Source organism: Macaca fascicularis, chromosome 13 (genome assembly GCF_037993035.2).
Source record: "Macaca fascicularis isolate 582-1 chromosome 13, T2T-MFA8v1.1".
NCBI classification, from domain to species: domain Eukaryota; kingdom Metazoa; phylum Chordata; class Mammalia; order Primates; family Cercopithecidae; genus Macaca; species Macaca fascicularis.
In genome coordinates this window covers 42115632-42129908 of record NC_088387.1, presented here as the reverse complement: position 1 = coordinate 42129908, position 14277 = coordinate 42115632, and the positions used below count along the sequence as shown (strand labels likewise).

Sequence of the window (14277 nt, the reverse complement as noted above, 5' to 3'; positions counted from 1 at the left end):
TCTGCATCAGAACATTTGCATTATAGTTTAACTATAATTGTGTGTGTGTGTGTGTGTGTGCGTGTGTGTGTGTATGTGTGTGTGTGTGTGTGTGGAAAGGGAGAGAGAGAGAGAGAGTGAGAGAGAGAGAGAGAGAAACTTGAACTTGACAAAGAATCAAACTCATGAGTACTCATAGCATTTTGAGTAATGCCCAACACTGCTAATCACTGTGAAAGCAAAGAGTCTCTGTTCCTGAATGCATTAGAGAACACAAAACTTAGGGAAATCAAATAGATAACAACACAGGCAACTTGTATTTGAATCATGTATTATATGGTAGTCATTCTAAATACTAGTGGAATTCAGAGAAAAGAAAAGTCACTAGGGCTTTTGTAAACAGGGAGACTTCGTAAAGAGGTTGGAACCTGAGAGGACCTTGAAGACAAAATGGAATTTGAGTCAATGAGAAGGAAACCTTCCTAGGAGGCATTGTGGGCTACTATACTTTGCCCAAAGTTACTCATGTGGAAATCAGAACTGAATCAAATATCACTAGTCTCAAAGTTACTTTTTCCTGAACAAAATTGGGGCACAACTTAACATGTTAAATAAACTAGTATCCTCTTCTAATATGTACTATACATTTTTCTGAAATGCATAAATAAAAGTAAACCTGAAATATAAATTATGTTCTCTAAATAATACCAAAATGTCATGTGTTTTCAGGGTCTGGGGAAGTACTGAACAAAGAATATGTCTAAAAATATATCTGAAAGATATTTTAAAAGCTATTATTCTCTAGGAAATAGCCCCACAATTGAAAAGATAAAGAATTGTTAATTGAAAAGTACAGATAAATATTTGGATATGTCGTAAGTTCACATTTAATCAACAACATTTATGAAGGGCCTAACTCTCTACTCTATCCTACAGATGAGAGAAAATAAATGAAAAACTGAATTTATGTCATAATGGGTTTATAACCTGGTGGGTTATGTCAAACTAATGTCAATTTCTTAATGAGCCAGTTAAGAAAAATGTTAAGATCTTCTGTTACTGACTGTAAATACAGCGATTATGAAGAAGGTGCAGGTTGAAGATGTCAGTATTTGGATATTGGAGGATGAGAAGGAAAGTGTCCCAGGTAGAAACTTTAGGAAGAGGCATGTACCATGTGTTGTAATGTAACCTGATCAAAGCAGAAGACTTTTGTTAAAGAGATAAGATCCAATAGAGCAGGATCAGAAAATGGAATATCTGCCTGGTTACAAAGAGGAACTGGGGCTTGTTGGAAAAGAGAATTAAGCGGTTATTTTGGTTTTCTAGAAAAGCAATGTTTAGGATAATTAGTTTGGGCTAAATTATACAGTGAGACTAAAGGAAGGCAGTTTGATAGCTATTTTGCTATAATCTAAATATGAAATGAGATTCTGATGAAGATTTGAGATATGTAGTTAATGCATATGAAATTCTAATTTATAGACAGAAGAACAAAGAACAAATTAATTGCCAAAGAAGCTATGTTCCTATCAAATAATTTAGTTACTTTTGGACTATAAAGATAATTCCTCAAGATACGTTACCTGGAATACTAACAGTTCTGATTTTCAGTTGTTGGAATCTACTGTCCAAATATGAATTGTGGTGTTGCTGAAGGATAATAAGCAAGTTGAAAAATGTTAACCTAAATTAGTTAAGAAATTTCATTTAGACAACTTGAGTCCTTGATGGGACACTGGACACCTTGCGTGGCATATAGAGTAAGTCCTACTTACCTGGATATCACATAGGTTCACACTCAAGTGGAAAACAACCCATAATTTAGGAGTAGACTGAGTCTGTGTATGTTTCCAAAATGAATTAAAATGATAAGACTATGAATGCGGTGAAAAGCAAGGAAATGAATTTGACAGATACTAAATTTTATTTTCAATTTCAAATTACTGACTTTCTATTAGCATACTACAGGAGTGGTGAATTTCTATAAAATTGGCACATAGTATTCAATTTTATGAGTGTGCTATTGTAAGTATAAAAACCCATTTCAGTGAGATATGGACATGATTATTTCTTTTTAATCAGCAAACTCTAGGCCATATATTATTAGTCTCAACTTACCACCTTGAAGGACTTGAGGCTTTGGAGCTTTCTTCGTTTATATATTTTTGGTAACATTTTGTTTATTTGGGTAGAAGAAAAAGGAGATTCTGAAAAGGGTATGCATTTATGCTTTGACATTGATTATTATTACAGTAATATTTTCAAATTATTAGAATAATATTTTTGTTCATCAGCAATTGAGTGTTTTGTTAAAAGGTATGGGTTTACCAAGAATAGATGTCTTGCAAATATTGTAATATTTGAGGAAAGTACTGAACTACACTTTAGCAATAGCAGATACCCGCACCCCACCCTGCCTTCACTGCAAATAGCAAAAACTACTTAGACATTGCATATCACTTCAATTTTGAATAAAAGGGGTGACAGATCCTGTAATTACAGCAGCAGCTTGCATCTTGGGTCACTTCTCAGTTCACTGAGCCAGGGCTTTGAATGGTTATTATGTAAAGAATAGTGATGGGTGATATACTACCTCGTTATAGTCAAAGTTAGGGGAAATGAGCTTGAATTGAGCAGAGTTAATGGAGGAAGATAAGATACAGGGCTTTCCCATAGTTTGGTCACCAGAGCAGGCAATTTTCATACACATGGTAGCACCAGGAAGAGTGACAAATGCCATTCTCCCCCCACCTCCATTTGGACATGGTATTGTCACAGCAGAGTGTATTCTTGTGGGAGCCAGGATGCCTTTTACTTTCTAGAGATATGTAGATAATAAACAAAAGATTTCTCCTGTTTTTCATTCGTTAACTTCTGCTCCTATCTGTGATACATACACACAGATACTCTCTTCAGCTCCAGAATAGCTCCTCTTACAATAGAGTATCCACATCCTAGAGGTACTTTAAAAAAATAATTAACAGGCCGGGCATGGTGGCTATGCCTGTAATCCCAGCACTTTGAGAGGCCGAAGTGGGCAGATCACGAGGTCAAGAGATCGAGACCATGCTGGCCAACACGGTGAAACTCTGCCTCTACTAAAAATTAAAAAAAAAAAAAATTAGCTAGGTGTGGTGGTGCACGCCTGTAGTCCCAGCTACTTGGGAGGCTGAGGCAGCAGAATCGCTTGAACTGGGGAGGTGGAGGTTGCAGTGAGCCTAGATCGCATCACTTCACTCCAGCCTGGCGACAGAGCAAGGCTCCATCTCAAAAAAATATCAACAGAAAATTAGAACCACTGTCATAGTTCAGATAACATATAGGGAAGTTGGAAGACTTAGTTTTATGGTCCCCAAATAAAGAGATGTTGTTCTTACTGGTCATCTGGTCTGAGCAGAGATATATCATATCTTCCTGATAACTACTTCCCCACTGGCATGTGTGGTGATGGGTCCTGATTACAACAGTAGTTCTTAAAGCGTCATTCCTGAACCAGCAGCAGCAGCATCCTCTGGAAACTTGTCACAAATGAAAATTCTCCAACCCACTCCAGACCTAATGAATGAGAAACTCTTGTGGTGGGTCTGAGAAGTTGTGTGTTAGCATGGCCTCTAGGTGATTGTCATGGACACACAAATCTGAGAACTATTTGTATTTGTTTCCTATTGCTGCAGTAAAAAAGTTACTACAAACTTAGTATGTTTAACTTGATAAACATCAAGTAACTTGGTAACTTGATAGGGCTGTGTTCCTTACTGGAGGCGCTGGGGAAGAATTCATTTCTCACCTCATTTAGGTTGGTGACTGAATTCAGTTCCACGTGGTTGTGGAACTGAGACCCCCATTTCTTTGCTGACTTTCAGTCAGAACTCATTCAGCTCCCAGAGGCCACCCATATTCTTTTCCATGCTTTTTATGTGGCCCCTCTAGCAACTAGGTTAAGTTTTTCTCAATTCAAATCCCTCTGCCTTTTCGCTTAGCCCTACCCATCCTGCATCCTTTTCTGCTGTATCTCTATCATGTTCTCTTCCACCGATAGTCAGGAGAATGATCTGAATTTTTTCTTTTTTTTTTTTTTTTGAGATGGAGTTTCGCCCTGTCATCCAGGCTGGAGTGCAATGGCATGATTTTGGCTCACTGCAACCTCTGCCTACTGGGTTCAAACAATTCTCCTGCCTCAGCCTCCTGAGTAGCTGGGGTTACAGGTGGCCACCACCACACCTGGCTAATTTTTTTGTATCTTTAGTAGAGACGGGGTTTCAATATGTTGGCCAGGCTGGTCTTGAACTCCTGACCTCGTGATCCTCCCGCCTCAGTCTCCCAAAGTGCTGGGATTACAGGCGTGAGCCACCGTGCCCGGCCAAAAGATCCGCTTTTTAAGGGCTCACGTGATTACATTGGTTCTACCCAGATACTTCGGGATAACTTCCCTATTTTAAAGGCTACTGATTGGTAACCTTAATCGCATCTGTAAAATCCCCTTGATCATGTAATATAAGATATTTACAAGCATAACACAAGGGCGCTGAGGTCACTGGGCCAAAATTTTGTCTACTTTGTCTTACACCTCACAGGTTCCTTCTTTTGACTTTACCAGGCCCCTGTGTTGCTCACTAGCTGACCCAGCTTTACAGCCAGCATCCTACTCTCACCACGTGAGACCAATGGCAACTTGGGGAAACTGACCTCTAGACCTGCTCTGTCTCACCAGGAAAAGCAGCCACGTTGCCCATGAGCCCCATGCATGTATTAGAACACCTGCTGTTGGTGTCTCCCTCATCTAGTCTAACATTCTTTCTCTCTCTCTCTTGCCTCTTCTTCTCTCATTCTCCAGAAATGGCTGGCTCCTCATTTTTAAATTTGTGTCCTTACCTCTATGTCCTCCCATGATTGAGAAGCTCCATGGTGTAACTAAGCCTTGGGATTTTTTCTAGAAGCAGTACACCAGAGTGGTTTTGAGCATAAACTCTGAAGTCAAGACAATTTAGGTTCAAGGTTTTTCTTTTTTTTTTTTTCTTTTTTTTTTTTGAGGTGAGGTTTTACCCTAACACCCAGACTGGAGTGCAATGGCATGATCTTGGCTCACTGCAGCCCCTGCCTCCTGGGCTCAGGCCATCTTCCCACTTCAGCCTCTGGAGTAGGTAGGACTACAGGTGCACGCCACTACGCCCGGCTAATTTTTGTATTTTTTTTTTTTTGTAGAGATGGGGTTTCATCATTGTTGCCCAGACTAGTCTCAAACTTCTGGACTCAAGCAATCTTTCCACCTCAGCCTCCCAAAGAACTGGGATTACAGACATGAGCAATCGCACCCAGCCAAGGTTCAAGTTTTATGACCATGAGCAACTTTCTTAACTGTTTTATACTGTAGTTCCTTTATTGATAAATGGGAGATAATAGTAAAAGCTCATTAGCCCATATTATTTTACTCATGGAAAAAGCAATTTAATGTACAGGAGACTCGGTACTAATAATATCTGCCAACTACCCTAAATAGGGGAGAAATTTAAAGAAATAAATGCAAAAAAGGCAGAAAAAAAAGCAATTCAAGGTTTTCAGACTTGATTCTTGAAATGCTGAGGAAATTTAGAAAATTCACCTTATCTCATCTCTCTCCCTTTCTCAGTACATCTGTTTTTTCAGGCATCTTGTCTTGTGAGATTTTCCAGTGGCATCCCTACCCCAGTTGGTGTCTTGAGGGTTAGGACGATATTCATGTAGACAACATTGCAAAGAAGAAAAACCATAACTTTTGCATGTGTAATTATTCCACCGATTTGCAGAACAAATCTTTTAATAATATAATGCTATCACCATCCTTGTTTTACAAACAATGAAACTGAAGTTTTGGTAATGTAACTGACTCAACATCATACGTGCAGAGGCAGGTGAATTATCTCCACAGCTCTCTGATAATGACAGGCATTATTAGTTGTTAACTTCTGAATTTGTATCAACTAAAGCTAGCCTATCACATAATAAAACTTCGTGGAGTTTGATGGCAGTAGTGCTCAGTGTTGGTGAAGAAAAAAAAATCATGAGGAGAATCTGAAGCTGGAGCTTCTTGGAGAGAAAGCAGGTTTGGGTGGTCCCCCCGGCAAATGGAAAGCATCCTGGACTATCGCGATGTGAAAGAACAGTAGAAAGAATGGGGATAACTTAGAAAGGTGAGGCAGATAATTCCAAAGACATTTTCCAGGAAGGTTTGAAAGGGGAATTTCTGTAGTGAATGATGCATTGCATTAACATATCTGGCATTTGAAGGCATTCCTTGGGGTATGGGAACTCGAGTCCGATTCTACTTATCAGGACACTGTCCAAGGAAACAAGCCCCTTAACCCTTGGTTGCTTCATAGAGGAGCTCGTTTTACTGTGACTTTTCTTTTCTGTCAGGTTTTGTATTTTCTATTATGAGTGACAAGTGGCTGCTAGCATCCTGGCCTGTGCCTCTTTCTTACCACCACAGAAAGAATATGAAATTATCTAAAGTATTACCAGGTGGGCTATATTATTACCTTACATGGATACACAATTTAAAACTTTTCTTTCTGTCTTTTTAATTTTATTTATTTATTTATTTTGGAGAAAAGATCTCATTCTGTTGCTCAGGCTGGAGTGCAGTGGCACAATCATGACTCACTGAAGCCTCAACCTCCCTAGGCTCAGGTGATGCTCCCACCTCAGCCTCCTGAGTAGCTGGGACTACAATATTATGCCACCATGCCCACCTAATTTTTGTATTTTTTGTAGATATTGGGTCTCACTGTGTTCTCCAGACTGGTCTCAAACTTCTGGGCTAAAGCAATCCACTCACTGCGGCCTCCCGAAGTGCTGAGATTACAGGCATTAGCCACTGTGCCCAGCTAAAACTTTTCATGAAGAAACTCTTCTCAGAAATTAAAATTCTGAGAGCTTTCTCATAGGTTTGTAACACTGTGCCGTATGGAAGAAGACAATCTTGTTGTCTTTTGTTATTTACAATCTTGTTTTTCACTCTTTGACTGTATCCAGTCTGTATTCTCTCTACCAAAGGTAAGTAAAATATGATTTTTTACTTTGAATTCAAATCAGTGAGAAAAAATTTATTTGCTTTATGTAAATTTCCTTTTGTGGGCAAACAGACTGTATTAATTGCACCGATGGAATTGAGACTATATATCATTTTATCCTTAGAAAGATGAAGGGCTCGTGAGACTGCACACTTGATTTGTTCTCTTGTTTTCTCGTTTGTGTCAATTTGGTTGTTTCACACAAAGGAGTGCAAATCTGGATCTCTATTTTAATGAGTATTTACCTGTTACTTCAGAGATAAAGAATTGCAAAAAAAAGGAAATTTAAATTTGGGGAAATAATGACAACATAACAATAATAACAAATATTTCCAGAAATGTTAGCATGCTTTCTATACATTAACTTATTTAATCCTCACAATAAGCCTATAAAATCCTTATTATCCTGATTTTTCATTTGAGGAAACTGGAACTCAGAAAGGGCAGGCAATTGGACAATATCACAGAGTTGATAAATTGCAGCGCTTCAATTTAAACAAAAGTCTATTTGATACCATTGTGTTAACTATTGCTGATTAATAGTTAATGGCAAAATCTCAATGGCATGCAATATACAACAGCAGGCATTTACTTCTTGATCATGTGTTGATGGTTTGGTTGGGAGTTGGCTGACTAGGCTTACCTTAGCTGTGCTTGGCTCCAGCTGCAGCTCGGATTCAGGTGTGCTCCATGTGTCTTTCTTTCTTTTTGGACCAGTAGATTATATGTGACTCTTATGGCAGAAGGCAGTAGCACAGAGGAGAAGCCCAACTAAGTAAGCAGATTCCAAATGTCTACTCACATCATATTTCTTAACATCCCTTTAGCCAAAGCCCAATAGCAATGGAATAGGAAAATATTCTCTTCTCATGGAGGTGAGGATGGGGTGGAAATGACTATTTACTGAAAAATCCTCCAATCTACCTCAAACGCCTATGCATTTTCTCTGTCCTTCCTAATTCATAAATATTGAATATACAGGTGGGATGACATTCTCAGTTAGGAGTCACCTTATTGTGTGTGCTCATCAGAGGGGCCACATACCAAATCATCAATTCCTGTTTTCTGACTACCATTGCCTCCCTTTTTGCTCTAGAGATGCTTGACTCATTTTTGCCTTCTCTGCCCTAATTTGTTCATAATTTAACACTGGAGGCAAAGATCATTAATGAGTGAATCTAGAAGATTATGGTTATGATTACTATCTTGGAATAGAATCTTTTTTTTCTGTTTTCGTGCAATTCCAATTGGCCAAGGCTTTTGTAAGGAAACTGTTCCTACTACAAGGTCTAACACAGACAGCAGAAAGCAATCAAATGTTTTGAAAGTAGCAGGACATAGCAGGACGAGAACACATTTTTTTTTTTTTTTTTTGAGACGGAGTCTTGCTCTGTCACCCAGGCTGGAGTGCAGTGGCCGGATCTCAGCTCACTGCAAGCTCCGCCTCCCGGGTTTACGCCATTCTCCTGCCTCAGCCTCCCGAGTAGCTGGGACTACAGGCGCCCGCCACCTTGCCCGGCTATTTTTTTTTGTATTTTTTAGTAGAGACGGGGTTTCACCGTGTTAGCCGGGATCGTCTCTCGATCTCCTGACCTCGTGATCCGCCCATCTCGGCCTCCCAAAGTGCTGGGATTACAGGCTTGAGCCACCGCGCCCGGCCGAGAACACATTTTCTAGAAACGGCAAACTGTAAAGATGATACCAGCTGAAGTATCACAGGCAGGGGAGCTTCTTACCTTGTGCTCAATAGCTGATATGAAGCTAAAATGCCCCTTAGAGGCAACTCAAAGGGAATCTTACATATCAACATCGTGGGTTTAGAGGTGGGGATTTTGCAGTCCCCACCACCACTCCTTTTGTTTGTTGCTAATGTGGTTAGTAAACCAAATAGTGAAAAGATTATGGGGTAGAGACAGAATTCCTGGTTTTAGTCTCAACTGTATCAGAAACAGCATGGCTGGAAAACAGCATTTAAAGTTTCTATGACTTGTTTTTCCACTTCAACAAATTAGTACCATGTAACCTTTTCTCTGCTATTGAATTTTACCTTTGTCACAAGAAATGACTGAAAAGATTGATCCTCAAAGGAATGAATTAATTTGAGTGATTTTTCTGGGAAGTATTATTCTTTTATTTTTAGATTTATAAGGGCTCTGTGACCTTCAGGACTGAAGGCCCTAATTAACTCTTGCTTCTTGGCTCATAGTTGGCTTGAGATCTTTGTTTGAGGAGTATCCCTCACTTCTGCTTGATGCATGCTAGATTCATGTCTCTGTTGTGATTTCCCCAACATTTTTGTGTCATGTTTTAAAAGTTACATAATGGAACAGCTGTAATTTTATGTGCCTTCCTTGATCTATCAGCATATGTCTACAAGCATGTTCATGTTATGGAAATTCTCTGTGCAGTCTTACCCAGTACCTGTCACTATCATGTTACAATGATTTCACGACTGAGTATCCAGCTTTCCTACAGAACTTCCGTGTTCATCATCATTATTATGCCACTTGTGATTCCATCAGAGTTTGAAAAAGGTTCTCAGGGAACTTCTCCAGAAACTTGCAATAGCTGTATCATAAGTACTGGACTAAGATCACGTAGGTACTTCTGGCTTCAGTAGGGATGAAGGTATCCCAGTGTCTGCAGGAAGCATCTGGCATCTTTATCCTTCTATGGCATGAGAAGGTGTGTTGCCCAGCCGCAGAATTCTGTATATGACAGAGCTGCTTTGTGGCAGCTGGTAGTGTGAATGGAAAATGTGTAAAGTGTTTTTAGGTTTTTGGAGGACAGGCAGCATGTCGGTGCCAACTATTGTTGTGATGAAGAAACCCAAATCTAAATCGGTCTGTATGGTTGGATTGCTATGCTCAGTTTATTTAAAACATGGCATTTGGAGAGAGTTAAAATACCAGCACACTGTGTCTTTGCCTCTTCTTTTTTTTTTTTTTTTTAAGCAAATTGGTTGGGTCTATTTGCAAAAGCCTTAGCTGTAGGAGAGCCAGTAAAGAGGCACATTTCTACTAGTGCCTATTGTGATAGGCCTTCTTTGTTGTGTTAATTCTAGTAGAAATAATCATCTATATTGATTTATAAGGATGGAATTGAATGGGGACATTGGTTCAGAATAAAAGAACAGACGTGGACATTTTGATTTATGTTGGTATTAAGACAAATGATTCAGATTCGGTTTGTACAATCTAAGGTTGCTTGTCCAGTGGTTAGATGTCAGAATGTATTTAGCAATTTCTTGATGAAAGAAACACACACCTGATAGAATGTATAATTTTTTTTCGGGGGGGATGGTCTAGAACTGTAATTTTTTGCTTGTTATGTGGAGACTGCTATCTGCATGTCAGTGGTTCTTAGGTAAGAGAGGATTGCTTTAGAGTGAAATAAATAACCTTATCAGTCACTGATTTTATGGGACAAGAATGTAAATGTAGTGAGTAATCAGAGAGCATGTAAATAGTAGCAGATAATTTTTAGAACCATTGGCACTTAGTTTGCAAGATGTCTTTCTTATTTAAGGCACTGAAACTCTTGCTCCAAGGAGTACGATATTCTCATGGGTCAGTTATGATGTGAAGAAAAAAGTAGACTTTTGTTTTAAAGGGGTTCCTACATCTAGTAATCATTGGTGGATTTACTTTGCTTCCTGCTATTCTTTGTTGTTCTCTCCAGACTGACATCGATGCCCCTTCCTCACCTCTCCCATAGTCCTCTCTGTGTTTCTTAATCACAACATGTGTCACAGTGAGACCTAATTGTTCCCATATTTGGCGGTCTCTAACTTTAAACCTTTAGCTACTTGAGGGCAAGACCAAAATCTTTTGCAGCATATAGCAGATAGGTATGCATGCTCACTGTTGAGTAAATGAAATATTTCAGTGGCTATTGGGTCCCAGAAGCGGGCCTAAAGTACACTAGTATGCTGAGGAGACCTCAGTTTTTAATCTGATTCCAAAATTGCCACCTCACAGTGTACTGGTCTGGTTTTCCCATCTCTAATTTGACCAGGTTGGACCAGAGAGGCTATCTTCCAGTATGTTCTAAGTTTCAGTGACTTACTCGTTTTGAATTACCAATGTTACAATTTATTTCCAAGATCATTATTTCTAACTGATAACACGTGTTCCCACAGGGAGCATGACTTCGGCAACTTCACCTATCATTCTGAAATGGGACCCCAAAAGTTTGGAAATCCGGACACTGACAGTGGAAAGGCTGTTGGAGCCACTTGTTACACAGGTAAGGGATGCTTTGAAACCACTTTGTGTTATGTGTGTTTCTATTGTGATTATATCCTGACTCTTAAAAGAACTTAGACATCCTTAAAAGAGAATAAATCATGCCATAATTCCAATTACTGAATATATATTACTGCCTGAACTATGGGCAATCTCATTGCCCTATAACTTTGAAGTGGCTTTTAAAAACTATTCGTATGATTTTTGAAATTAAGTTGATGAGATAATTGAAGAGGGGTCCTTGGTGAAGGGGGCCCTCATTTATGGTAATGGATTCAAAGTCTAAATAAACCATTCCTCCTGCACTTTCAGATGCTAATGCACCATTAGGAAAAACTGTGTTGACTATACAACAGCAATCTATATTTATTGAATTACTTTTCTTTCAGTTTACAAAGCAGAATTCATCCTCTTGGAATGATGAGATGTTCCATTTTTGTGTTGTCACAGTTGTCACATTTCCACAAGATAACTGTCAACAGAAAAATATCATCAGGATTTTTAAGTGTTATAAGTTAATTTTTAGTGTCTTGTTAAGCATACTCTTTGCTATTTTAACTCTGAGATTCCTGGGATGTGAATTTTTTTACCCAAATTATAATAGAGGCATTTGTATTGTCCTGTGGCTGCTATAACAAATTCCCATCTACTTAGTGGCTTGAAGCAGCACAAATTTATTATTCTAGAGGTCAAATATCCTAGTCAAGGTATTGGTTGGGTTGCATTCCTTCTGGAACCTCTAGAAGAAAATCCATTTTCTTGCTTTTCCCAGCTTCTAGAAACTATGTCACTTCTTTGACCCCTTTCTCTATATTCAAAGCCAGCAATGTAGCATCTTCAAATTTCTCTTGCACTCTAACCTTTGCTTCTGTCCTTGCATCCCATCTCTGAAAATGGTCTCTCCTACTTCCTTCCTATAAGGACCCTTGTGATTATGTTTGGTCCATCCAAATACTCCAGAAAAATCCTCCCATCTCAAGATCCTTTACCCAGTCACATCCAAAAAGGTTCCTATTGCCATTTAAGGTAACATATTTACAGTTTCCGGGGATAAGGATGGAGTTACTTTGAGGACCGTGATTCAATCTGCCATAGTTTGCCCTCCGGCTCCCAAAGATTGAGATCCTTCCTTCACGCAAAACACATTTCACCACATTCTCAGGTCTCCAAAAGTCTCAATCAATCATAGCATCAACTCAAGTTCAAAATGTCATCTAAATTTAATCAGCTTAAAAGTCCCAAATCTCATTATCCAAATTATTTAAATTAGGTATGCCTAAGGATCTGTTTATAATCTGTCCTTGAGCAGAGTTCCTCTCCATCTGTGGAGCTGTGAAACTACAAAACAAATTATATGTTCCCAAAATGCAATGGAGGAACAGGCATAGGATAACAGTTACAGACATTCCTACATAAAAAGGGATAAAGTGGAAGGAAAAAGGAGTTACTAGTCTCAAGAAATGTAGAAACCTACATTTGAAAATTCCATTAGATTTCAAGGCCTGTGAATAATCCTCTGTGGCTTGAATCTGCTCTCTGGGCCTAGTCCAGAATTATTTCTGCATTTTCATGAAGGGTTGCACATATTTTCAACCAGGTATTCTTGTCAGCCATCTCCTACCTGTAGAATTTTGAGTGTCCATCAGCCTTCTTGCATTTCATCCCTTTTCTGCCTATTTCAGTCCAAGCTGATGGTGTTACTACCGTTGTAGGAGTCTCAAGAACATTGTGATTTTCCTGTGTACATCTCTAGGATTCACTCCATTAGAAAAACAGGCTCCTCTACAGATCTTTCTTGGATAATTTCAACTCCATTTTTGGCCTCTGTCGAAGTGGCTGAGGGGATCCGTGAACACATGCCTAATCACTTCAAAGAGCCCTGCTTTCACTCGGACCTTTTAATCCTTATAAGTCTCTAGCAAAATGTTATCCAGACATAAAATTGGCTTTCTCTCCAAGTATGCTTTCTTGAAAACACATCTAATTTTAGCCTTTTGAAGTCTTCATAGGTTAACAATTTTCCCAATCATCAAGTCCTGGTCTCTTTTGACTTAATTGTTATTCCCTTTATTCATCTTTTTCCTCTCACACATCACTATTAACAGCAAGAAGCAACCAGGCCACTCTTTCAACACTTTGCTTAGAAATCTCCTCAGCTAAATATGTAACTTCATCACTTGTAATTCTGACTTCCACATAATTGTAGGAATCAGTCCAGCTGAACTTTCTGCCACTATAAAACAAAGATTCTTTTTTCTCCAATTTCCAATAACATGTTTCTCATTTCCTTCTGAGGCCTCACCAGCATCTCCTTTAATGTCCGCATTTCTACCAACAGTCTATTTATGGCAACTTAGATATTCCCCAAGAAGTTAAAGGTTTTCTCTACCATGCTCCTCACTTCCTCCTGAGTCTGCACCAGCAGAGCCTTTAACCAAATCTTTATTTTTAATAACAGTCTATTCAAGGAGATCTATAATTTTTGTATTATGCTTCTCAAAATTCTTCCAGCCTCTTCTCATTACCAATTCCAAAGCCACTGTCTACATGTTTAGGTATTTGTTACTAGCAGTGCCCCACTTCCAAGTACCAACATCTGTGTTAGTTTCCAAGTGCTGCTATAACAAATTTTCACAAATTTATTAGCTTAATATAAAACACATTTATTGTGTAGTCCTGGGGGTGAGAAGTTCTAAGACCAGTGTGCCTGTTTCAGCATCTGCAGTCCACCTGCATTCCTTGTTTGCATCACCTTCTTCCATTTTAGAGCCAGCAGCACAATGCTCCCAATCTCTCTGATTTCAGCTTAAACTGTTATATTTCCTTTGTTGAATCTTGACTCCACTGCTTCTCTCTTATGAAGACCCTTGTTATTACATTGGGCTCATTCATATATTCCAGGATAATCTCTCCATCTTGACATCCTTAACCTAAGCACATCTGCAGAGTCCCTTTTGCCATTTCAGGTAACACATTTGCAAATTCCAGGGATTTGAATG

The 14277-nt window shown here is 39.0% G+C and overlaps 1 protein-coding gene across 3 annotated transcripts in view; it reads left to right on the top strand.

Annotated features, from left to right (window-relative positions):
* The window catches only part of CTNNA2 (catenin alpha 2), a 1160134-nt gene that overhangs the window by 134645 nt on the left and 1011212 nt on the right, over nt 1-14277 (top strand). For all 3 annotated transcript variants that reach the window (XM_045368554.2, XM_005575464.4, XM_005575466.4), the window contains exon 2: nt 11173-11279. In XM_045368554.2, coding sequence (XP_045224489.1) covers nt 11178-11279 — 102 coding nt within the window. In that variant the 5' untranslated portion in view covers nt 11173-11177. The remainder of the gene's footprint in view (nt 1-11172; nt 11280-14277) is intronic.